This window comes from Cyprinodon tularosa, unplaced genomic scaffold (genome assembly GCF_016077235.1).
Source record: "Cyprinodon tularosa strain WSP-4 unplaced genomic scaffold, ASM1607723v1 ctg61, whole genome shotgun sequence".
NCBI lineage: Eukaryota > Metazoa > Chordata > Actinopteri > Cyprinodontiformes > Cyprinodontidae > Cyprinodon > Cyprinodon tularosa.
In genome coordinates this window covers 1,264,569-1,285,677 of record NW_024039352.1, presented here as the reverse complement: position 1 = coordinate 1,285,677, position 21,109 = coordinate 1,264,569, and the positions used below count along the sequence as shown (strand labels likewise).

Genomic DNA, 21,109 nt, shown 5'->3' with positions numbered 1-21,109 from the left:
GTGTTTGAAAATAAATGAAAATTGACAAAAATGCTATGTTTTTTTAGCACCAAGGCAGTTTTCAAATTCCATTTTTTTTTACTTGCAACTACATTGGTGTGAAGTCAGATACTAAGCTCTGTCATCCTCCATGCTTAGATGTCTGGGACAAATTGAATGCAGCCTTATGACAATGTTTACCCTGATTCGACCACATGTTAAGCTTGCCACACACTCTCCAATAAATTCCACCTCAATGGCGGGGAACTCCGCACCCTAACAAACGACGCCATTGTTCTATCACCTTTTTCAAATATTGCATATCCGTACTGTGTGTTTAAATCTGCCTCCAAGCATAGACTTCAGTCAATTCCCTCTCTGCATTTGCAGATTGCCCCTAAACTGATTAGTGGGTTCCAAACCAAGAATGGTTTCTCATATCTGAGTTACCAAGGCTGTAACCCCACATGCACACACACACACACACACACTTACAGAGACACGCATGCTCACATACAGCTGATAATGAAAAATAGAACCAGTGTGAAACACAGCTTCAGCATGAGGCCATCAATCTTTCTGACATACAACAATGAAACCATACACTGAACTGTTTCATAGTTTCCCCAACTATGAGGTTGTATGGTAGAAGAGGGGGGAGGGGAAGCCCAATGAAAGAGATGACAAGACTGTAATGAACACAAGGCTTGTAAAACAATAAAAAACAATTCTTTATACATGTGTTTGTGAGCTATTTGTGAATGTGTAACCAAGAAAACAAGCCAAATTTTGATGTTCAAATACAAACTGGCCATCAGGTCTGTATAGCTTTGAGAGCTATTAGATGTTTTCCAGTGCTACTGACTGACCTTGAGGGTCTGTAAAGTTCTCACGTTCTCAAGAAAACACACAAATCTACATCTTGACTAATGCCAGATCAGCTCACACACACACACACAGATGTGCAAGCTCTTGGTCCAGATCTATGGCAGACGTCTAGGAAAGAGTTCAAAGGTGACATGAATTAAAAGTTAACTGCCCTTGAGGGCTTTTAAATAGTGGAGTAAAACGATACAAGAAGCATAGAGGAGAAAATGGAAGAAAAAAGGGATGTTTTCACTGATATGTGAAGGCACTTCATAAAAGACTATAACTTGCTCCCACTTATTGCTCAGACTGCTAACTCACTCTGAATGCTATATAATAGGAATAACTGTGAATGAATTAATAATAACATGAACAGATTATTACCCATTTTGTGTTTAATGTTTGACACAGTTGTAATTTCTTGAACTTTTTCTTAAAGTCACACTTAAGAATTTAACTATTAAAGATTATAAATATTTCCACATCAATATAATATAAAGGATCTCTCTGAGACTGAAATAATTTACAGTTTTTTAAAACTATGCACTAATTAGTATAAGGGAAACATAAGATCTAGGTTTGAGACTTTGCCTTTTTCAAGCAGTGACAATTAAGCTTCTTACCAAATGCATCAAATCTTCAAAATATAATAATATTAACCAGCAGGATGCCCTTGGAACTACTTTTTTGATAAAATACAAATCTGATTGAAGTTAAGGACACATGCTTTTATAAGTCAATGTAACTAATATTATTACATCTTAACTTTAACTGAATTCCAAAAGACTACCTCTATGAAATGTATTTTTATGTATTTTTATTCAAAATGTTAAAGTAAGAATCAGTCAAAATTTGAATTAACAAATCTGTTCATATAACGTAAATTTCAACACCCATTTTAAAAAGAATAGAGATAATATCTTCTAAATGTCTTCAATTGTTGTCACAAATGACACCAAAAAGCCAATATGTCAAAAACAAAACATTTGTCTTCTGAGCTGCAAACATGTGCCATGTGTGAGCTGCTCTATCACCTACAGTATTGCTCTACCCATCTGCTCATCTACTCAACCATCCATCATTCCATCCATCAATCACAACACAGATGGCCTTTCAGGGGTCTGTCAGGGCTGATGCCCTCCCTCAGCCCCAGCCATACCACTACCCCAACCTATCCCACGCTATACCCACCCTCTTAAAACCCCCAGTACCCCACAGAGGGAACTCACACCTCCTGCTCCTTCACCAAATGGACTGGTCCTACTGTCATGACTGTTGGCAAAGAAAGGTTTTAGGATTTGTATATAATCTACAAAAGAAGCCTGAATGTCTTTTAGAGAAGAGCTGCAAAGCGAATTAGTATCACAGTGAGTTTTTCTGTGAGGGTCAGTCCACCAAAGAAGCCCCTATAGAAAACTGTCTGTTTTTAGGTCCCTGGGGCCTGTCAGGAGGGATAATTGATGATGTTTTCATTACAAGGTGTGGGGTAATGTGGGGGCTGGGGCACAATATGTATGTGCCTGTGTGTGTGTGTGTGTTAGTGGGGGTGGGCAGGTTGACTCAGCTGCCGCCTCTTTGACACCGACCACTCCTGCGATTGGTACGGACAAGTCATTGCTTCCAAATGCCCTCGTACAAACACACCCGCACATACTAAAGCAATCACACACACATTTGCACAAACACCAAACAGTGTGCCTCCATGGCAGATGCACACAAACACACACAGCCTAGAGCCAGTTCCCTTCCCAGAGATAAAGTCTCTAAAAGCAAATAAAAGTGCTTGTTTCTCTGTTCTATCACTGTGTCACGCCAGGCCTTTGGCAGATCTGTCCATCTGTCTGTCATCTCTTAGGACCTCTTTGAAATCATCATGCAGTGGCGCCAAACATTCTGACTGCCACTTAGATTAAATTAGAACTTAATCCGAGACACCAGCCTACAAATTACTTTACAGTATCAAGACGGACGTCGTGCCTTTATTGTCGTTTATGAATAAATGGATGAAGACACATAAATAGTCAGCTGATGCTCTCTTTTCAAGTTTGCTTCATGATGTCTTCTTCAAAACCATTAACAAGGCATCCCTATGTCTTGGAATTTCACTTGCAATTATTTATTTTATGAGAAAACTTCTTTCTGTGGTGGATTGATAAGAAAAAAAACAAGTACAAGGCAACCAAGGATATGTCAAAAAAGTACATGCAATCTAACAGTGTTGTGGATACAGTTCATGCATTGTTTCTTCTTCAAATGTTCCTGCTCCTCCTTATCACTGCAACAGTGTAGTAAAGATGAAAGTGGGCAGGAGGAAGCCTCTGATCTCAGTTTGAAAACAGAACAAGAGGGATAACACTTTTTTTAGGAATGGGTTGCACTGGTTGACCCGGGGGCTTATATATCAAGGTTTCTGTAATAAACAGGCACACAAGTAATGTCAACTTAGGCAAAGACTAAATCTGACCTTAGACCCTTTTCTCTTGAAGCTGTTGTTTACAGGATAGTCTCTCCTAACCTATTCTCCTCTTTTAAAGTTATATGCTTTTGGTATAAAAGCGTGAAACATTCATAATTAAGGTTCTGAGCTCTTCACTGTAGTTTGTCATTATCATCAGTTCCTCTGTCAACAATTCACCATTTTATACCTTTGTACTTTTGGTCATTGTGAACCAGGTAAAAAAACACTTAATGTAACTATCTTTCGATTTTTCGTTGTCTATGATGCAATCTGGCTTCAACGAATGGCATCTATTATCAAGATGTGTCTCTATGTTATGAAGGTTTAAACTGAGGTCTTACAATTTTCCCCAAAGTTACAGACCTAGAGTTCTCTATTGTTTTCTTTATTCAAGGTCATTCAGGTCAAACCTGAAAGAATTTTGAATTCTCTAAATAACTTTCAAAAGCAAATCATATTAACATAAAAGAAGAAAATCCTCACAAAGGGCCATCTCTATCTTCTTTTGTAGTTTGTATAATTATTGATATTTAAAAGATACTGCCCTTTTATATATCCATCCATCCATCCATCCATCCATCCATCCATCCATCCATCCATCCATCCATCCATCCATCCACCCACCCACCCACCTACCGTACAGCCATTTCTGCTCAATGCCCCCCACCCTGCACACTCGGTTTCTATGAAGAAAACTGAAACCCAATGGTTTTGGACGGGGGTGGAGGGGTGAGGGGTGGCTACTGCTTCCCCAGCTGGGCCGCATCTGAGTGTACTAGCATTTAAAATTATCCTCTAATTGTATTAACGGCAGATTACGCCTTTCCAGATTTTTTTTCTAGTCTCTCCCTCTGCATTTTACACATTTTAAGAGAAGAAGAAGGAAAGAGCTAGGAGGGGGGAGAGCAAAGGCAGCTCATTGAGGGTTTGCGGGCTGGCTTCTTTTATGAGCTGCGATCATGGCTGCCCCTCGTTACACTACATATGTGTACAAATAAGAGGGGAGGAGAGCCAGGATGTGAGCGTGTTAGCGATAATGTGCATAAAAGTGTGCGAATACACCAATGCTGACACTTCAAATGCCCAACTTACTGCTACACACACTCTTTGAAACGCACACACCTCATGAGCCTGATGTGAGGCAGCAATCTAAATGGGAATATGGTCTGTGTGTGCAGCACACAGGCGGGGGTGAATTCCATCTAATTACTCTATCACATAATTTCACAAATTGCCTTTTCATAGGGGAGTGGAGAGCAGAGCACAGGGCGCGTTGGGGATTTGAGGCCTGAGCTTTCATTTACTACTCATTTCTTGTTAAATTAAACAAGAAAATACCATTTTTGTGGAGGGGAGGGTGAAGCTTAGGTGGGGCGGATAGAATGAGACTGCACAGTGGGAAAAGATTGTGCAAAGGGGGATAATAGAGCTGCTCCTTTATCTAAAGATTTGCTCTCTAGGTTGTAAATATAAAGATAGGAGTTAAATAAGCCCAGAGTTACCACCAACATCTGATAAAGCACTTCCTTTTTGGATCCTCTGGACCACAATAAAGACAATTTTTCTGATCAGGTGTGCTTTCACGATCACTAAACCCAAAACCGGTATATGATGAGGTCAAATACAAACAAGTAGCACAATGTAATAGGGAAATCTTTTTATCTTGGTCCCTTATGCAGTTTGAGGCTGCATGTCAAGCTGGCAGCAGGCTGCTTGCTTTGGCCATCATTACAGGCCGTTAATGTTAATGTTTTGTAGTCGCTCCAAGCCAGCACAGCCAAATTCTTGCACTGAACTCGTCCCATAAGCATTGCCGATAGCACATGAGCTCATTGGGTGTGTTGGAGAGAACTCTGAGTTGCAAACGTTGTCATCATCACAAATTCAATACTGCTGCCCTGACTCTCGAATAAAGCTCTCTTCTCTCCCAGTGAAACCTGCAGCTGCCCAAAAGTACAGCAGCTTCGAATGCTCAGATAACCAGTTTTTTCCTTCTGTGTTTCTGGAGTATTTCTACCTTTGCCCGGTACAGTAGTAGATGAGATAAGCACATATGATGGGTGAAGTGAGCACAGCAATGACTTCAACACAACAGTAAATGAATGGATATATAAATGCTACCTACCTCTTACCCTGCTGGTGCACTCATAGCCCCATTTTGCCACCCACCTTCCCTTTCCGCCTCGATACAATGGGAACTCCCCTGAGGAACCAATTGTGAGGGCGACTAACATATAATACACTGAAGTTTGGAAGCATAACTTGTTCTGAAGTTTTAGCTGTTTTTCTGCCTATTCTGTTACTGAAATGGTGTCAAACAGAAATACCCCCCAAAAAATAAAAAAATCAACTGAAAGAAAAACTGACTCTGGTTCTGAAATAGTAATGCTTCTGCTAACATAATGCACCTATACAAAATGTTTTTCTTCGGTAAGTTGGCATTATTAATCAAACTAATGAATAATTGAAATGATGGTAGCATATAATTGTGTGGACAAATGAGACCGGTCTGCTGCTGCAATGCTAACCAGCCCTAGTAAATGTAGGCAAGAAAAATAACATAAATCTTTAATTGAATCATCTCAAACTGAAGCACTTTTAAACCCTAGCCTATACAAAAATAATAATAATAAAATTCAGTATACAAAAAAAAAGTGCTTTAATCCAATCTCACAACTTCCCCTTTACGCTCTCTATTACGAAGCTCACCCTATCAGGTTTGCCAGAAACTTTCAAAGAGAAACTGGGCCCAAAGCATCACACATCCTCCACCTTACTTAACAGTTGGAATTGTTTTCTTTTATACAAGTTTAAACCAATCGGTATGATAATCTGTAGCTCATCCTATTAAACCACACAGTTCAAACTAAATTCTGAGCAGAATTTCTCAAACTCCACATATTTACCTTTATGAAAGCTGGACATCCTTTTTCTTTTCTAGCAACACTCCTACAATGGTTGCTAAGGAGACTTGGTAACCCCATGATCCCACCATTTGCTTCACTTCTCTTCCACTGAGTGTAAGAGATCTGCCATTATTCCTCCAGCCTGCAGTCCAGAGACTAAATGAACCATACTCAATGAAAACTGAGAGTTATAGCTTTCTATTTAAAATTCACTATAAAACTGATCGACTTAAAAGGATAAAGTATAAATCATAAATGAAGGCTTGCAATGAAAACTTCAGGGAAATGATTCTTCTGCCACAAAAGAGGGATTGTTTAGAGATGTTGCTCAATTGATCTCAACTGAAAGTTTTCACTCCTCCCAAAAAGAGAATTTGAACCAAAACCAACCAAGTAAAATTCTTCTATTGCTGCGCCATATAGCAGCTACCCATTATATCCATTGTTTGCCAGCATATCTGCGTGGCTTGGTTCCACTCTCACTTTTTCGCCTGTGAGAAGGAGAGCTAAATGGATCCCTCCTTATCCCACTCTTCACCTCTTCGAGCCCATATCCAACCAACTGTTTGAAATCTAAGTATGAAGAAACCCCTCATAAGCCTGATGTAGGGCTGTAATATGACACAGAAGGTGTGTTATGCTTGTGTATATGCTGGGCTGTGTTTGAAAAGAGGATGTGTGTGCTGAAAAAAACCTTTCCTGTTTGACCCTAAAGGGTTTAAGGTGTGATTAGAGGTCAGGGAGAAAACGAGTGAAAAGGCAGAGCAGAAGGCTGAAAAGTGCAAGAAATTTTCGTCCAAAAAAAATCTAAGTTTGATTACAAACTACATGCCAGTGTGTACATATGAGAAAAAATAAAAAATAAATAACTTGCTCTTTGCCATTAATTCCACGGAGCCGAGGCATACACTGCACAATGCATCCCACTGACATCAAAGTCTGGCCACAAATAAATAAATAAAAAGTTAAGCCCATGCAATATCCACAATCCACAGCATCCTCCCTTTTGGCTTGTTCTATCCAAACCAAGAGCCACTCAGCCAAACTGTATCATGTTCTCCACAACTCCTGACATCAGCAGAATGCAAGTGACGCAGGGTTCGGAAAGTACTTTTAAAACATCTTTACTTGGAAGCGCTCTTAGAGGAAATGTTAATAAGCTTGTAAAGGGGAAAAAAGCAAACAGTTTCCAACTCCTCTCTTTGATTTAAACTAAACTTTGAACTCCAGCACAAATTGCCTTCATCTCAATTGAAAGATTTGGTAAACACTGGATTATATTTCCCTTCAATCCTTTCTGAAGAGGCATTAAGGATGGATTTATTATTTTAAGAGTTTTTAACAAATTTTATTTGAGTTGCTATAAAGTTTTATGTTTCAAATATCTTGATAGGCTACAGTATATAAAAATGGAAAAGCAATCAGAGAAATAGTTAAGTCTGAAGCATTTAAAAGGCAAGTTCTGGCTTAAACTATTACAGTACTGCTTCAATATCATGAGCTACAGTATGTATACATAAACAGAATTCCAAAATCAGATTGAAAAAATTATTTATATGGACATAAGTAATAGGAATAAAATGGCTGATTGAACTAAATGGCTAGTAAAATTCGAATTTGGAATATTCTGATAATAGGTAGCCAGAGCACTTAGCCACTCAAAGTGGAAATACATTACGTTGACGCAGGGTCAATATGCGCACCCAGGTCAACTCGCATCACTCAGAATAACTAGATCCTGAATAGTGTTTTCATGGCTCTTGATCGGATTGTTAATAAACCAACCCATAGTCGGATAACAATATTATTCCAATCCTGCTGAATTTGATCAGAAAATTCCAAATGACACGTTTTGTTGACATATTTTTAGTCCAATCTGTATTTTATTCTGACTCCTTAGACCCACGCATAGGTAGTTACTGCTTCAGAGGCAATACAATTTACTGAAGTTCTTATTTAAAACACTTTAAGTCCATTTTCAGAAAGTGTTAGAAGAAAAATATTCCAAGGGAAGTGCATCACACATACGCACTCCTACCTAAACAGATGACTGTATAAGCTATAATATAAGGTAGTTTTGTATGTTTGCATTACATCTCTCCATAAAGTAATTATTCTGTGGCCACAATTATGCATTTAAAAAATTTACTTTTAGACTGTATTGTAGTGTGACTTCTGTCTGGCAGGAATCAATCATGCCACGACCAACAATCCAATGAAACGGAGATGGGCCCAACAATTCGAGACAATGTAGAACAGATAAACTCTGTTTTTCTATAATAGCACAAGAAGAATCTTCAAACTGATGTTGTTAGGGAGCAAGAGAGAGTAAACTATTAATCTGACAACAGGAAGGCTTAGTCTAGTACAGCCCATTTTACACTTTTGAGATTTCCACATTAGTCTGTCATGGTACACACTGGATTTGGACGTTATTGGAGCCTTTTGTAATCCTTGAACTAGTATAAGGATCTACTTTAGGGTATACAAACAAACAGGGCTGCTTTATTAACGATAGCTGTTACAAAAGCTGTGATCTGAAACCCGCAAAATTCTGACAGGTCCATTTCTAGATAAAATAACATAATAGAGTATGATTAACTGCAAGATTAGTAAGACTGGTTAACAAGAGGTTGTTTTGATCATTTATATATATATCCCTCTGAACTAAAGTCGAATTATGAGGCCCAAAAACGGATATATTTCCATCAAACTATCCTTGCTAGTCTACGATGATGACTGGATTTGTAAGTGAGGGGGAAGCAAAACCAAGCCACTGTTCTTTGCAGCATCTCTTGCATTTGTAAAGTATTATAACTAGGTACTTCAGTCTATCTGCACAAACTGCCTGGGGTGTCTCTCCTCAGCTTAAGCCTCATTCTGTTTCAGTTGATGATCAGAGATCTCTCAAAGATTACACGGGACTCCGTCTTTGAAGTGCTCGCCCTACAAACTGAGCTACGCATTGGAGAAGTGCATCAAAATGCGGTTCAGTGTTGGACAGTGAGTGTGTGTTTCTCTAAGTGTGTTTCAGGTGTGCAAAAGTGTGCCAAATACTAGAAGACCAGAGTGAGAGAAAGACAGCTCTTTGCAGTGAAATAAGGATCACATGTGATATAATACAAATATTGTTTGGCTTAACTCACTGTTAGGTGTTGGAAGAGCCACGCTCTCATGATGTTGGTGGCCACCTTAGGAAAAATCCCCCTTTTCTTGTTGTGTTTCTTCTCTTTATCCGGGTCATCATCATCCCCTGTGCTCGGCGAAGCAACGCTGTTGTCCAGGCCATCACCTGTCACATGACGAGAAACAGGAAGAGACAGCTCCGATCAGACACAGGGTTTGTTTACTTCCTGCAAATGCTTTGCCGAACGTTCAAAGGGAATAAATGTGATCTCGAAAAGGAATTCTGGAGGGCTTTGTCGGCACAGACGGATGGGTATGGAGCCTCGACAATAGCGAGCAGAGAATGGAGGGGAATCAGCACCTCATAAATGCATTCATTTTTAATACATTTATAAATAACCCTGCCTTTCATTTTTCTCCTGCCGTCACTGAAAACACAGTAAGCACTTGCATCCCTCTGTGAGAAAGAGAGGAAAGAAGGGGAAGCACAAAGGACTTGTAAGGTCGCATTTCCCCACTCTCCCATCCAAGCCCGTGCAGAATTGAAAATGACAGAGAGATTTAGTCTTTATTATCCTGAGGGGAAAATTGTTATTGAAGCGTCGCCCCAGCGCATTCTGCCATTTTACCTGAGGTGGAAAGAGTAACACGGCACTACAAAAGGCAAGGTTGCACGGACGGGGAGACACAAAATAAAAGGAAAAGAGATGGAAAAAAAACAGTCGGAGGCACAAACACTGCTAACAAAGCTAGCTGCTTTTCATAACAATAGCATCATGGCTGCTTACAGCAACCTGTAGGGCTTTGATAAGACTCTATTAAGGCCAGTTAACCTCACCTAAGGGGGCTACAGTGAGACAGCTTTGAGTATCTGAGCGTTAAAAGCCAATGTGAAAAGAAAGTGCTCCACGGGCCCTTTTCTCTGCATTCAGGATCCACAACATTAACTCTTGAACACAGATGCACACATATTCAGAGGCACCCAATTACTGTACGGATTCCATACAGCTCGAATGGAGAGAAAGTGGCTCTTCCCATCTGTGATGAAAAGCGTAATTGTTATTATCATTATTCAAAAACGCCAGGCACCCTGAATGAAGATGATAATCATTAAAGAAACATGAGGCGAAGTAAACAAGTGGCACCCTCACGCCTGGATATTCCAGCACCAAATAACCAGACTTTTATCCCGCAATGCCTCCCCTGCCTTGAAGTGTGAGGAAGTGAGAGGGGGGGAAAGAAAATATAAAAACTGCCAAAGCAGTGCACCAAATTGGATTCTGTTATTTATTGATTACACGCTAAGCACTTCTAAAGCATCGTGGTTTATTCACTGTGGCAAGAGTTGAGAGCTGCACTGACGCAGGGCCGCCCCACTAAATTTCAGAGGAAGACACCAGCACCTTGGCTAAACCCTGAGACCAGGTTCATTGATAATTAATGGCGATGTTGGCGCTAATCCGGTTGGAGATGACTTTTTTCCAGCCTGCCACATCAATGGAATAATCAAGGGCCTAAAACCCAGGCCTTTGCTCCCCATTACCTCAGGCAAAAGAATTCCTGAAAGCATGCCTGGAGGGCACCTGAATTATACACGCCATTAGGAGAGAGAGCCTCTCAACAAACCAAACGAAACAACACACATGGCCAGCTCTCCCTCTCACTCCGACTGTGCTGGCAGAAGGAGATACATATGCGCACATATTAAAGGCTTTTTAATGAACCTCATGTGGAAGTGGAGGTGACGGCAAGGGGGGTGGAGGGTGGAGGTAGGATAAAACAAGAGCTGCTTTGGCATTGATGTCAGAGCACTGATGCAAACACCACATACTGAGAACTGATAATGCACATATGAAGATCAAGCTTGTGGTTGGCTCGAACTAATGTAACATAATGAATAAAGGAGCCCAGCACGTTCAAACATTTACAATCCTGCCGTTTCGTTTGCCAGTTTGTTTGTTTGTTTTCTCTCTATTCACTATTTAATGATTTGAATAAATATACATTGGCAAAATGACTTTTTAGGATTGATACTTAATATATTCGTCACATTTAAGGATTTTAATGTCTGATTAACGTAATGAGAGGACTAGAAAATGTAGTTTTCCAAATGTTAAAACTTGATTCCAATTAAAACAGGTATACTTTTTTAAATGTAAATATACATAAATATACCACATACAGTAGAAACTAGAATGAAGGAGTCAGGCTTATAAAAAGCCAGGGATTATATGGATTTTATAAAAGTACTGTTTAGAATTCACAGGAAAAAACACTCCTATGATTTTCAATTATTTTAAGAGGATGCATGAAATGCTTCTCTGGAAGCACTGCTCCACCCACATATGGCTGCACACTGCTAATCAGATGGCACAGCACATGTATACAGCTGACTATTTGAGATACTGATACTGAGATAAAGATACTGTAAAGTTATGAATAGGAGGGTCATAAGTGTTCATGTACACCATGTTTTGGTTCATAGTCCCTGACCATTTAAAGTGTTTCAATTCAAGAAAGACCACTGGGCTGTTTACAAAAATTTCAGTTCTTAAATAAGTTCTTATTTTGAACTTTAAGAACCAGAACAATCATAAAGATAAGGTAAAATGGAGTCTGACTAAAAAACAGCTAATATCACTTTGTTTTACTTATGTTACTCCAAAAAATTGCAGAACAGCAATCAGGTGCAACAGCCTGCAAGAGTTTTGTTTACATCCATAAGTACAGAACAACCTGGTACTTGTGTCATCACATTAGGGCTGTTGTCTTAATTTAGTTTCATTTTGAAAAAAAGTTCAGTTCTATACCAAATTTTTATATTAGTAGCACTTTATCACATTTAAGGAAATAATAAATAGTATTTCTACATAACTGAATGAAAATGTCTTTAATTTCTACTTTATTACTACTGTTTTTTTGTTTGTTTTTCGTCATGAACTTGGTGATTTTATAAGAAAAACACAAGCAAGATTTAAATACTTTGATAATAGTTTTGCTTGGTCCAGAATCTAGACCAAGATAATATAGGTCTAAATTAGTTTTATACATAACAAGGTTGACTCATGCCTAAATGAGGTCTCGTTGTAACTTCAATGTTAAAATCCAATGTATTGCTCAGGGGGTTGTTAACTACAGTCTAATTAAATCAGGTTTTACTTTATGTTTTTGTGCTAAAATACTATTCTTTATGTGTTTTATTTTATCTTTTTCAAGGTTAACGTAGCTTGAGAAACTTATACCGACCCATGCCTAAAAGAAAACGTTTTTTTCATTTATTTAACAATCAATTACAGTTGTTCAGCAACTGATCCATTAATTGATTAACAAGACTTTTCAGCCCTGTGCTCCACAAGCAAGCACACATTGAGCGCATTATACAGCTTCTGAACCTCTCTGTGTCCTGGAAACACACTCACATTGCAAGCTTCAGTTACATCATTAGCCTAGGACAAGCACCGTCTGAGCCCAGTGAGTAAGTTCAGCTTTTTCTTCCTACTGTTTCAGGGTAAAAGAAATACACCCTCCCCTTCGCCTCCCTTTCCAGCTGCCTGCTGGAAAAAGACGGGTGAGCCGAGTCGGGGCCCTGTAATCTAAGACCAGATTTTCATTGGAAGCAAATGCTTTCAATCCGTTGTAAAGACCGGCTCATGTTCAGCAAAGCCTACAATAACAAACCTAGGGGCTCGTCCTGTACGAGTTAGGAAAACAGAGGCTAACGGCCGGAGAACCAGCTCGGAGCGGGAGTGAATGTGCCACTAACTCAGGAAAGAAGGTGAGGTATGATAAGACGGGCGGAACCTTTAGGAAATAAAAAAGACAAACAAAAACACTGAAAAATAAACTCAATCTAAACAGCTTCCTTTTTCACAATTCTTTCTCCCACAACCCCAGACAGGGAATCACTAACACTTCCCATCCTTCTTTACACTTCTAAGACTGACCTATGGACACTCAGTTTACCTAGAAGGGGATCAACCATCCATAGGTCAGACTTAGGAGTGTACATTTACTTTACCTTGGAGGAAAAAGAGGCAGAAGGCCGTAGGTCTATTGGCAATTCCATTTTCACTGCAATTTGAAACCAATCACCTCCACAAGGTCTGGGGCTAATTTCTGCTTCTCTTTACCTAACAGCACAAGGGAAGTCATGGTGGAGAGAGAGGAGGAAAGGCTGAGGCAGGAAAGGTGCTGAAGCTGTGTTTCAGCAGCCATGCTGTGGAAATGTCAACGGTGTTACCACAGCCTGTCAAGCAGACAGAGGCTACACAACAGAGCAGAAACAAAGGAGAGTTAAAGGGTGAAACAGTGCAGGAAAGGATAGAGACAGAGAGGGAGAAGCAGGAGGGAATGTGCAAATTTAAGCCACTCACAGAGGCAATGAAGGGGGAGAAAATAATGAGTAGGAAGCTGCGAAAGGAAGTTAATCTGAGGAAAAGAGTCCAATGTAGAGCAGTCCGTTGTTGTTACTTGAAGATTATCTTGCTCTGACATCCAACACAAACGCATAAGAAAACAACTATTTAGAAAGTCTGTAACAAACTAAATAAAACTGATAAAAGCTGCTTACCCACATGGAGAGTCATGATTATGGACATTAAAAACAATAAGGGGATTTATTAAGGTGCTCCAGGTGATTATCGCTTCAAACCCTTTTGAAAAATAGCTTCTATGCAACATTTGCCCACAAGGCAGAGTTAATTGATTTACTTTTTTTAACTTTTGATGGCTGTAGCTCATCTTGAATACATCATGCAGTGAAAAGAAGAAAGAAAAATCCTCTGTGGAGAAAATATCCGATTTTCACTTATATATATAAAAGCTTTTTGGTGTCCTAATACATGGTATACTGCTAGAGTCTGGTACTTTTACATATGTGCTCACTTCAAGCTTAAAGATGCCTCTTGGGCATGCTCAGAATATCATATTATTCATCTAATCTGAATTTTCTGTGACATCATCTATGAGGTGCAAAGTCTTGAGTAAAAAAGCTACAAGGTCTTCCCTGAAAGTGAAATTGGGCTTGTGAAGCACCATCCAGTTAGTGTCAGCATGGCTTCCTCTGGTGACGTAAGTCTAAGCTATTTTTAAAAGCCCCAGATATGAAGGTGACTGCTGGAAACCATGTAATCATTTGTGAGAAGCTAGCGATTCGTTGTTTAGGTGACAAAGTCAACAAGAACAGACAGCTGGTTGACTAGAACTCGTCAGAAAATCACTGAAGACGACTTCACCATGTTAAATCCAAATTATGGCAGCATTTTGTTTAATCTTTTAGACCAAGAAACACAGTAAACGGACTACTGATTTGTGGCCATTGTGACTCATTAAACGTGAGCCGCTAACAATAGCAAAGCTTACGTTTACCTCAGAGTTGACTTTTTGCATGTTTCTAATGAGTCTGAACTGTATGTGATCTTTGTCATATCAAAAATTGAAGCATTTAATTAATTTTAGTGATTTTGTTATAAAACAAAACCACGATTAAAATAAAAGTTTTAAAAATAACTTATTTTATGAATAAATTGTATATAATCAGAAATAATATTTAAGAGAGCGACTTAAGAGGCTTAGTCAGGTCGCTGTGTTAAGTGTTTCTGCAAGCAGTCATTCAGTTGGTCAGAAAGCTAGCCAGTCCGCCAATCAGCAACTCATTCAATAAAACAGTCAGATAGTCTCCATGCACAGTCTGCCAGGCTTATTAAGAGCCTCAGCAGGCTCTAACCCTGGGCTGCATGCACACAGCGTGGGGAAGCTAACCTAGCAAGCTGCAGACTCCCCACAAGAAAAAGCCACAGGCACAGCTCTGGGCCTGGCCCACATGATCAGCCATGACAACATCTTTGCAACTAGTTAGAGGGGGGACTGAGGGGGGGATGGGCATGGAGGGGGAATCAATGCAAGGAGGGATGCATGTTTGTCTGTGAAGACTGTATGCATGCGTAGATGTGCATTCGCCTGTATGTGTCTGTATCCTCCTGCCTTTCCCAGTGAATGTGTGTCTCCAACCACACAGGGTCTGTGTGTGCATGTGTGTGTATGTGGCAATTAGGAGCAGGCCACTGACTGGAAGGAGCCAGGGGCAGTTGAAATGCCCCGGGGCCAACCAAGGGAAGGAATATTTTATCAGTCCCCTCACAGAGTGTATACAAAAATACACACTCAGACACAATCCCGCACACGTTTACCGTGAGTGAAGAAACTATGACGTAAAGTCACTGATTTACTTTGCTTCCTTCATTTATTGCAGTAGATGTTTTTATTAGCTAAACTGATGCATACTTCTGAGTTCATTCAGCTTTGATTGGCTATTTTTCTAACAGTACTAACGCTCTTTCCTTTCTCCTTTACTGTCATGTCTCCTCACTCTCTCAATCTGCATGATGTTTTGAGTTGTCTTACATGAGTATAGAATCAATTAATCTATCTATCTTGATAAATGATGAGGGTTTAAAAGTTGCTCCTATCCAATTTACAGCTGTTGCTTTCATCCTCCATGACTAACTTTCTAAACAAAGTACTCCTTTAAATATGCACCTGCAGTGTAAGACTGAACGATATTTAACCCTTCTCCTGGCACCCTTAATCCTTCAGTACTGTAAATGAAACAGTAGCTGATGATGTCTTATTTTCATGCCAAAAGGTGATGTAGAGGCTGACATTTTTCAGTGTCCAATGTCTTTATGTTTTCATCCAATGAGTGCAAACAGTCCTTGCTCGCCTCTGTTTTATCGTGTCTCTGTTGTGCCAATATCACCCCCGTGCATCTCTCTTTCTCAAGGCGCACTCTGACATTATCACGCCGTATCTAGGCTAATCTGTTATGATCTGATTATGAACCATTTCTCAGAATAAGAGCTTCACTGGTGCTACCTACCCTCTTAACATAGGCACATGTGCCATGTGGAGGTGTCAGCCATTTTTCTGCTGCCTAGCAAATTAACAGCCACGGACTTGCAAGTCATTCATCTGCAAACTGCAATCTTGTCGCTTCCAGCGCAGGAGAAGAGATCTGTGACATTTAGCTTTCAAATAATGTTTTCTTCTTAGAAACCCTGCTGTGCTTAGGAATATAGTTTATGAATATTAGCTTTGTACCAGATGTCATGAGCAGGATGCAGGTTTAAGGAGTCACACAGATGTCTTAACGCTTTTCATAACATGTTTTGGCAAGGTTTTATTGGCAGTGGATGGACTGAGAGAAGTCTTTTCACTCTGTTGTAGTGTGTTTATTCCAAGGGTTGTTGTGTTTTGTTTTGTTTTGGGGTTTTTTGAACAAAAGAGAAAAGAGTGAGTCTTTGATTGAGTCCAAGTGACCTGGAGCTGATCTTTCATTGGCCAGTCGTTGAGATTCACACCCCAGGAAGCTGCTCAGGAAAGACCCAGGCCTCAGGGGCCTGTTATCCTTTTCCACATGGGATACACACGGCTCATACTGGCAGGCGAGAAATTCATACATACACACATGCAGACTAAGAGCATGATGGACATAGTACAAACACACACACACGCTTGTTGATGTACATTGACTAAAGTGCTCGCCCTCTCACTCCATTTTTCTTTTTCTGGCTCTCACACACACGCATTACATTCCCAGAAATCCTCAGAGAGGTAAAGAGCGGCCTGTGAGAGGGAGGGAATGCGGAAAAAAGTGGCGCTTATTGTATTCAGACCATTCATAAGCTCTAGACTTACTGAGGAGAGAGTTCAACGGGGGGGAGGGGGTTTAAGGCCTTGGGGGTGTCGGAGGGGTCTCCCTTTTCATGACTCTGGGGTTCCCTCCCACCTTTAAATATTTTGAACATGCAGGCATTTCTTGCTATGTAATTCCCAACTAGGGAGGCTCATTTAGTACACCAAAACACTTTCCTCACATGCTTCTGCTTCCCAAGCTCATCCACAAGGCAACTTTCCAACAATGACTACAAAATATTCCAAACCAACACACTCAAGAGGTTCCCTTCAATACAAAACACTCTCTGTGACCAACGCTGCTTTTCTGCCCGATTTTGGAACAGAGACGGAAAGCAATCCCCACCACTGCTCGTTGGATAATGACATGTGCTGTCAGGAGCACAATATAGCTAGTCTAGACTCTTCATGCCTTTGCAAGAAGGTCTCAGCTCTTTTTAGATGTTTGCCTTAAACTTCTGCCACTTTGTTTGGATTGTTTGACTTCACACAATCTCCATCAACTATGAAGAAAGGAATAAAAGGAAATGACAGAAAGCTCTCCTTTGTGCAATAAGGATAAAGACAGCAGGTAAACAACCTCTAGGAAAGAAAAGTAATTGTTTCCTGCAGTCAACCACAATTTTATTAAAGTAATTAGAAGTAAAAATGGCTTTGCTAAAACAACACAAGCTTCCTTGAACTATGACAGTTTTTTGGATGTGCACTGACAGATCCAATAATGACAACAACTGGTGAGTCATCTTCACTTGTTTCTCTTTTTTTCCATCATTAAGAAACGCAAGAGACTTTTTATTGTGAGAAATGGAGCCAAGTATGAGCAATTAATTCTGCTTTGCTGGATCTGTTTGAAGACGTGGATCAGGAATGCAGATATGAGGAATGTGTTTAACTCACAACAAGAGGTTCTTTACAATATCAGACATTAGAAACTTAACCTGAAAAGATAATTACAAGTGTTGAAATGTCACATTTATGGGAGCTGTAGGGCTACTTTGTTGTTATGAACATATTAAGGGCATACTGTGCTCTCCATATTTAATGACCCAACCCCATTTATATTGAATTGTTTAAAAAATACTGCAGAATGCATATCCAAATCAAGTTATATAAAGAACCAATACTCTTAAATTGGTAAATATTAGAGAACATCCAATTCAAGAAAGAATAAAACAGAAAACAGATCAAATTTGCCACTACTCATAAAAATGATTCCAAAGAAATAAGAGATTTGATACCATTAATAGTATTTGTTACACTGTTAGCCAATGGTATCAAGGTAAAAACTTCCTGCTTCATTATATATTCAATATGGTTCAACAAAACTGTAAAATAAATATTACTAACCATAAAGAATAACCATAAAACCTAATTTTCCTGTTGTTAATGTTTCATAAATGAAGCAGAGTTCAATTTCTATTAGCCCTGGTTTAAAAAAGGGAAAGAGGGGAGAACATGTCATTCAGGTAGAGCAGATGCCGCTGATCCGTCATCAGGAACATAGATCCTTCCTCAAACCAGGCAATATCTACAGTCTGAGCAATGATCAAAAGTTTGAAATAACAAAGGCACTGTGAGAAAGAAAGAAAGCTAGACGGGGCTCAACTGTAGAGATAAATGCAACAAATTCTTCAGTGTGAGATTATGCTACTGCAATAACAGATTTATTTATGTTTGTTTACACACCCTTAGGTGCAAATTGATGTGGAGGAAGCTGTATATATTTATGATCTCCTCTCTGCTCGTCATTATATTAGCAATATTTCCCTTCAGCTATAGGAGCAAAATTTGATTTTGTGAAAAGATTTATAAGAAAAATGTTTTTTTTGTGTGTGTGCATTTCTTGCATTTTACAATCTAAAGATGTTCTTTACATGTAGCACATCTTTATGTACTGAGCACAATTTAGAAACAATTTTGTTTATTTTCAGAATTATTTTGTGCTTTATTACTATATTTTATTTATATTTAGCTTAACTGATGATACAATATAAATATCTACATTGGGGGCAATAAAGTATTCTATTCTATTCTATTATCAAAAGTATTTGTAGTTTAATGCAAGCCCAAGGAATGACCCATTGGACCACATCTTAAGGAATATTTATTTAAAAATCTCTATTTAGAGCCATGCAATAAGTTCTTATGCTGCTGTATGTTTGGGCTGGGGCCCATCCACAGGCTTTGGAAGCAGGGGGAGGGATCAGGCCTGTTGACATAGCCATAGGTGATGGCAAAAATGTCAGTGTAAATGTGACTGCTCTCTGTGTGCCATTTTCCCGAAAAGGGTCATCACCACAGGCTGCCTGACACGCTGGAAACTGCCTCCAGCCCAGGGCACCGACACGACATTAAACTGCAGCATGCCTTCGCGTTCACAAACACAAGCACACATCCACATTAACCGCCTTGTGTTCCGGCTTTTGGATCCGCTGAAAAAAGAAAGAATGAGGTAGACAGAGACACACACTACAAGCTAAAATGAAAAAAAAAAAGCAGGGCAATGAATTCAGCCTTTCATGTGGAGCTCTTTTTCTGTGTAACTATTGATTTTTTTTCCTCTCCTGTCTTTGTGTTGCTGTTTTCTTTTCTCTTTTTTCCTAAATCGAAGACAGAAGGCCAGACTCACTTCTAATAGCACCACTTGCAAGATCAGCGTAGAGCTCCTTTGCCGCTAAAACAACATCTAAAAGACGAAATCTGTGAAGAGCTTGTCTCTTTTGCTGCTTTCTCACTCTTAACTCTTGCCCTCAATTGTTTTGCTCTCTCTCAGAGGGCTTTTGACACCTACAGCACACTGAGCTTCAGTCCAACCTAACACACAGCAAACAGATAGAGAGGGAAAATGGACTATGGAAGAAGGACGGGAAGGGGGGAGGGGACAGCAGTGGAGGACAAGGACTATAACAAAAGGTAAAAGCACTTAACAGCACAATGGCACCACAGTTCTTTCCAAAAGTCAGCTGAAGTGCTGAAGGGCATTCCAAAGTCCTTGAATGTAGATGTGGCACAAAGAGAAGGAAACTTCAGCTAATCTAAAGGAGAAATATCCTACTCAACCTTACTTTGGAGCAAAATTCAATAGATAAAAGTGTGGTGGGGGTGATTTAAAAAGACATGTAAACATCCCTAGTGAAAGTCAAGGCAATACATAGCTCAGTAGGTTTTCTTAAATAACTTATGACATCTTTGTTTTAAGGGGAAGGAACCATTGCTGTTAAAAATATGCTTAAAAATCTTGAAACATTCAAGCAAACCTTGGTTTCAATGAGCTCCAAACTAAGTTCATGCTGTTTAAAGTAAACAAAAGTTGAATAAAAACAAAATTTGAAGTACTTTTTTTGTACAGAAAGTTAAGTTTTTTAATCTACTTACTTATTAAACTTTAATCGGCCTTAAAACACTACCATTATAAAGCACTAAAAATTCTGTTTAAATCTTTAATGCCATCCCCAGAAATCAGTTTGTGCTCTCAGTAATCACACTTTTATGCAGCACCATCAACCTAATTTTATGGGTGCAAAAAGCAAAAAATATTAAAGTGGTTTAAGTCTCCCCTAATTTTATGGATTTTGCTCTCTTACTTTTATATCATGCAGTCACTCTAATACTTAGTTTTCAGTATGCATTTCACACAAGATCATCCACGGTGGACAACCTCCTACCTTCCTTTCCAATGCAAATAATCACTGGCTTCTCTTTAAATAACCAAAGATTCACAAAACAGTGTTTGCATAACCCGCGATGATGTTTTTGGAGATTGGGAGTTGTTTCAAGACTCTGAGAGCAACTAATGTGGATTTAAATGAAATAAAACAGAGACTTCTACGGGTAGAAATATGTTATCTTTTGTCATGATCTCAGTTAAGAATTCATAGATATTTTTTTTATAGGTTTGTGAAACTTTTCACATTGTTAATGCATGATTGACACAAGCTCTGATAAACAATTTTACTACAAATGGCTTTTCCCACCGCTAGCTTATCAGCGCCGGCCAAACTGAGACATGTACTCAGATAATACAGGCATGCTAACACTGCTGTGGCATGCGCTAATAATAGTGCATTAACTTCCAAATGGT

At 39.4% G+C, this 21,109-nt stretch overlaps 1 protein-coding gene across 1 annotated transcript in view; it reads right to left on the bottom strand.

The window, feature by feature from the left end:
- The window catches only part of LOC119798073 (homeobox protein Meis1), a 96,580-nt gene that overhangs the window by 41,618 nt on the left and 33,853 nt on the right, over positions 1–21,109 (bottom strand). Inside the window, exon 8 of the mRNA XM_038307414.1 lies at positions 9,357–9,502. Coding sequence (XP_038163342.1) covers positions 9,357–9,502 — 146 coding nt within the window. The remainder of the gene's footprint in view (positions 1–9,356; positions 9,503–21,109) is intronic.